This window comes from Elgaria multicarinata, chromosome 3 (assembly GCF_023053635.1).
Source record: "Elgaria multicarinata webbii isolate HBS135686 ecotype San Diego chromosome 3, rElgMul1.1.pri, whole genome shotgun sequence".
NCBI lineage: Eukaryota > Metazoa > Chordata > Lepidosauria > Squamata > Anguidae > Elgaria > Elgaria multicarinata.
The window spans coordinates 85,931,542-85,937,308 of record NC_086173.1 but is presented as its reverse complement, the minus strand read 5'-3'; the positions used below and the strand labels follow the sequence as shown (position 1 = coordinate 85,937,308).

Genomic DNA, 5,767 nt, shown 5'->3' with positions numbered 1-5,767 from the left:
AAATAAACCTCGTTATCGACGCTGCGCTATCTACCCCTCCCTCCGGAAGAAGCCTGACCCGGAGAGAAAGCGCGCGCGCCTGCAACCCACAACGCCCATTGGCTGATGCCTTTCATCATTGACGTATTGGTGTAGCGCCTGTCCGTTTCCGACTTTCTCTTGGCGCAAACATGCACCCGCCTCTTCGGTGCGCGGCTCTCTAAAAAGGAATGCGATAGGGCACTTCAGAATGTCAGTTAGGACCTCTTTCCGCCTCTTAACTTTTTAAAACTCCTCCGTTGCGCGCACAAAGAATGTGATTGGCTAAAGGAACTATCATTCAATAGTGTAAAGCAAAAGGCAATGGCGGATGCTCGTTGGCTCATTTGGCACTTGAGAAAGGGGGCGTGTCTCACGCTGCCACGGTGGGCGGGCCTTTCAGCGTTTCCTTTGTGTGTGGGCACCAGTCGCCGGCTGCGAGCGCGCCTGAGGAGGAGTAGAAGCCGCCATTTTGTGCGTTTCCTCTCCCCACCCCCTTTCCCCGTTCTCTGCCGGTGAAGCTAGGCCGAGCTGCCCTCCGTACGAGCCTCAGCCTCGTAGCGCCTGTCGGTCTTTGCTAGGCTGCAGCTGCCCCCTACCGGCGGCAGCGGCGAGGAGACGTCTGGTGGCCGCGGCTCCGGCATGGAGAACTCCCAGCTGTGTAAGCTGTTCATTGGCGGCCTGAATGTGCAGACGACGGAAGCTGGGCTTCGAGAATACTTCGAGGCCTACGGGACCCTGACCGACTGTGTGGTTGTGCTCAACCCGCAGACCAAGCGTTCCCGATGCTTCGGCTTCGTCACCTATTCGGCCGTGGAGGAGGCCGACGCCGCGATGGCCGCCTCTCCGCACGCTGTGGACGGCAACGCGGTGGAGCTGAAGCGGGCCGTCTCCCGCGAGGACTCTGCCCGGCCCGGGGCTCACGCGAAAGTGAAGAAGCTCTTCGTCGGAGGCCTCAAGGGGGACTTGGGCGAGAACGACCTGGTGGAGCACTTCAGCCAGTTCGGCCCCGTGGAGAAGGCCGAAATCATCTCCAACAAGCAGAGCGGCAAGAAGCGGGGCTTCGGCTTCATCTACTTCCAGAACCATGACGCCGCGGACAAGGCCGCCGTCGTCAAGTTCCACCCCATTCAGGGCCACCGCGTGGAGGTCAAGAAGGCCGTGCCTAAGGAAGACATCCAGGCAGGAGGTGGGGGCTCTTCCAGGTCGAGCTGGGGCGGCCGGGGAAGAGGAAGAGGCGGTGGCGGAGGAGGCGGCGGCAACCGGGACCACAACGGTCTCTCCAAAGGCGGCGGCGGCGGCTATAACAGTTACGGAGGCTACGGCGGCGGCGGCGGCGGGGGCTATGGATCGTACGGCGGAGGGTCCTACGGTGGAGGTGCCAGCGGCGGTGATTATGGCAATGGGTACGGCGGCTTCGGCAGCTACAGCCAGCATCAGTCCTCCTACGGCCCCATGAAGAGCGGAGGCGCGGGTGGTGGAGGGGGCGGCGGCTGGGGCCCGCGCAGTAACAGTGGACCATACAGAGGCGGTTATGGTGGGGGAGGTTACGGAGGCTCCTTCTAAGCGGGAATTCCCCGTGACCGTTCTGGGGATGTCAGTTTTGTCTGCATGGAGTATGCCCTCCGTTTGTACCGGGCCAGGTTCTCAATTGTTCCCCTACTCTTTGCCTAAGGGCACCTCCATACAAAAGGCTCCCATGATGCGAAGCAGCTCTTGAATATCCCTGCTGGGGTCGCTCTGCTGCCTGTGTCACTTCTTTCTAAAGATGGACTGGGCCTCTCACACAACGATTTTGTGTTAGTCATTGATGGACTCTATTTTTTTATTGCTTGGACATTAGTCGTTTTTATACTAGGAACAAGATATTGTTTAAATTTTGGTTTATTTGGGGTTGGGAGGGAAAGTCGTGCTGATTCTGGAGTAAAACTTGGGAGGGAAAGGGGAATTAACTTTGTAAGGACTTGGATACCTACACATTTTTTTCTACAAAATTACTCTGGTTCCATGGCTGTAAAAGGGGGGAAATCGTTTTTACATTTTTATTTTTTAAATAAATCATTGTGTTCATTGACCTTTATATGTCTTTTTTCCTAGGGTTCATTCCATAGAGTTCAAACAAAGGCTTTTTGAGTGTGAAACAAGTTATTTCTGCTCAAATTTCTACATGTGTTTAGAATAAAATGCTTTATTTCTAGTAAAGGCCTCAATTTTTTTTGCTGCCCTGCTGTATTGGATTTCTTACTACTTAAGAGTTGTAGGACAGTTTTTGAAATGTCCATTGGTGGATGAAGTCAGTTAAAATACTTTATTGCACATCCACTGTTTTATAATTGGGCAGTTGCCTTGCTGACATGGTTCGTCTGTTTTTTGTATTGGGAGTTATCCATCAACATATGTTCTAACACATTTAAAGCATGTGCTTTTTTATATAAGTGTTCAAAATTTCAGATTGCTCAGTTCCACATTGTGTTATTTATTGGCTTGCCTGTAAACAATCCATTATAGAGGAGGCTGCTTTTTCTTCTATTAAATACTTTGTTTGCATAGTGAAGTCATTTCAACAGGATACTATCTTAACTGTTCTTATTAGAGAAGCCAAGTATCCCAAGAGTGCCATCTGCTGGCAGAATAGTTCACCGTTGCTGTAAGTCTTTCTTCAACAGACCAAATTGGCTCTCAAATCTCTAGACTTAGGCCTTTAGATGACAAAGGTCAAACTTGCATGCCGACAAAATTCCAGGATGTTGGCTGAAGTAATGCATTTGAAACACCCATAAGTAAATTTCTTTATTAAATACTTAAATTGCCCAGTCTTTAAATTTTGTGCTAGGTGACTGATAAATGAGCCAGTAACCTAGGGGCCAGTTGTAAATCAAAATCTCTGTAGTTTGCTTGATGTATTTGTAGCCCTTTTACACAGTAGAATTAAAGTTTGTTGTTCTATTAACAATGTTCTAGAGAGAAACTGCCTTCCTGAATAGAAATATAGAATAGTTATGGATATTACAAATAAAGAATTGAATTCTTCACATGCTTCAGTGAGTATGTATGAAATGGCTAAAATGTTGCTTGTTTTTAAATATTCAGACTTCAACCAAAGTATTGCAGCTTTCAGAGATACTTTCTATTTTAGTGATTTTGCTAGCTTGATCTGCTACAACGGTGATCTATGGATGTTTATTTTAGTAAAAAAACACCCTGTAAGGTAAAATTGGGTTAGTAATTTGTAATAGGTGTTGGTGGTGGTTGAAGCAAATTTGCATTAGCTGCTGCCCTGAACAAAGTTCCTGACTACTTGTGTAGCGAAACACATCTGAAAGAACATGTTCCATTAGCTAATGCAGTTTGCTCTGGAAGTTCAAATAGCTGTATGAAGTGACTGCACATTGATAATTTGACTTGATTTTGTATCTGTTTGGATTCATAAAAGCACCCCTTTAAGAGGTGACATCACTTCACTCTATATAGTCTTAGGAATGCTTCAAGCATGTCATTCTTTCCCTACATAGAAAGCACTTTATGTAAGAAAAAGCATGAAATCACAATGAGTTGGCTGTGGCATTGCAGCACATGAGCATATGGCAAAATATTAATTTATGCAGTTTTTACATGTAGGCTTTACACAGTGTGTTGTGTCTTTTAAACAACCATAATTTGAGACAATCCTCAAGGGCATTTAGGAACAGTTGTGCTGTGGAAAAACCTAGGATAAAACATTTCAAAGCAAGTTGGGACTCATGACTATGTTTAGTGAAGTTGAAGAAAATGAGCTCCAGTTCTTTAAATATTATTACCAATTTTCAATTTGCTTGTGCCCGTGCTCCTTAGAGGGAAGATAAGAAGCCTCATGCTGATAGGTCAGATCTCTGGGAGTGTTTAGATACAATGGGCCAGTTCACACTATTGCTGCAGAATATTAAACTCCCAGCAGGGGGTTGTGTTGTGTGAACTTGTTCAGCAGAGGTTTGAGGGTTAAACAACACTCAACCCATGGTCTATTGTAGGGTTATTTGAGGGTTATTCAGCCCTCAAACAACTGCTGCTGCCCAGGTTCAACAAAGCATGGCAACCTTCTGCCAGAGATTTGCATTCAAAATGACTGGCATGCACCACAACCAGTCATGGTGGGCTGCAGTGATCATGCGAATCAGGTCAAGGTCTAGAATTGTTTTTGTATGGCTTCTGATTGCTAAGTAAGTAATTTACCTGCAGAATAGCGCCCTGATTTCTGCTTTTAAAGCCTTTTTAAAAAAGGTATATACTGCTACTAGTATTTTACAGGTTTAATATAAAGGGATTACATATTATAAATACTCACCCTTACTGCCACTTTGGTATTCACTCCTATATTAAAATAGCAACAATTTCCTGTGGTTCTGTTACTGTATGCTGGCATGAGCAGACCTTTGCAGAATATGTTCTTGGGCACTTAACAGCTACTACTTGTAACACCTGCGTGGTTATGCATATTCTCCCAGTGAGAGCACATCAATGTTTCTTACTGTAGTAAAAATGGTTTGTATATTGCCCATAAACTTACAATATGTCTAGATATTTGAGCTTTCAAATGATGTGCTGTATTGGTGTCATATGTAATGAACTGCAAAAGCTGAACACAAAGTGATGTGTAAAAGGTGCTCGGTTTCAGTCTTGAGTTTAATTACTAATAGGTAACACTTTTGATTCATGAAACTAAACTTCAACTGTGTTTGGGGAAATATGTACAAGTGATCCAGTTCTACAGTTCATCACTGTTCTGTTAGCTAATATATTTGCTTTCTTCTTCAGTGAGTTTCCTTAAGGTAGACACAGTTTTCTTGGAAGAGTTACAGAATGAAAGCTGTTTACCAACTACATATGCAAAGTAGTCTTGCAAAGGTTAACAGAAGGAAGTGCAGTATTTTCAACAATCTAAGGCTATTTTAGACTGTAGTATCTGAATCCTATAATATTGACTTTTACTGCATCTTTTATTCCAATTATACAAATGTGCCAGTTTTCATGTTTTCACTTTGTATTAAATGATAGAAGCGGACTACCCCAATACTTTCATTCTGTAGTAATCACATCTGCACAGAGCATTGAAGAGTAAGATTGTGGTATGGACCCTGACTCAATTAAATGTAGTACTAAACTTACATTGTATTTGTAGATGTACTACAAAATCTAGAGGCTGTTTAACAGTCTTTGAATGTATTTAGGTCTCAATTTTGTGCCATGTTTAAGGCTAAGACCTTTAGGTGGTTAAACACTTATGCAGTCTTTAATGAAATGAGGGCTGGAAGCTTAGTTACTCATGTTTGAACCATAAATGTTATAGGAGACTAGCTGATATGCCAGGCGTTGCTCTCAACCCTAACGCTTTCACTGTTAGCCCCATGACTTATTTTTCACTATCTTGTTAATTAGGAACACTGTATGTTTTTTTCTCTGTTAATGCTTGCTTCTCCCTTTATATCAAATCTAATAGAATCTATGCACTAAAGACAGAATTAAGCTTGATGTGAAGATGTCAGATGGAAAGATTTGTGTGTATTTAATTACTTTGAACATTTTATGATATTCAGCTTTGTGTGTGCGTAATCTGTCTCTGTAACTTTTGACACTTTCACATGCTGGCAGACTGGTTCTCCACGGATCCTGTGTGTGTACTGTTTGGATAATATCTAGCTCTAAAGTCTGATTTTTGTCTGTTATGTATGTTTGCATGAATGGCAGAGGGAGTTTTTAAACAAGGGATTACTTA

The 5,767-nt window shown here is 43.8% G+C and overlaps 1 protein-coding gene across 1 annotated transcript; it reads left to right on the top strand.

Moving 5' to 3' along the window:
- The first annotated feature begins 424 nt into the window (after window positions 1-424).
- Window positions 425-3,048, top strand: HNRNPA0 (heterogeneous nuclear ribonucleoprotein A0). Its single transcript, XM_063120779.1, has one exon. It carries the CDS (start codon window positions 661-663, stop codon window positions 1,582-1,584), a length of 924 nt encoding a protein of 307 aa, XP_062976849.1. The 5' UTR covers window positions 425-660; the 3' UTR covers window positions 1,585-3,048.
- The last annotated feature ends 2,719 nt before the right edge of the window (window positions 3,049-5,767 follow it).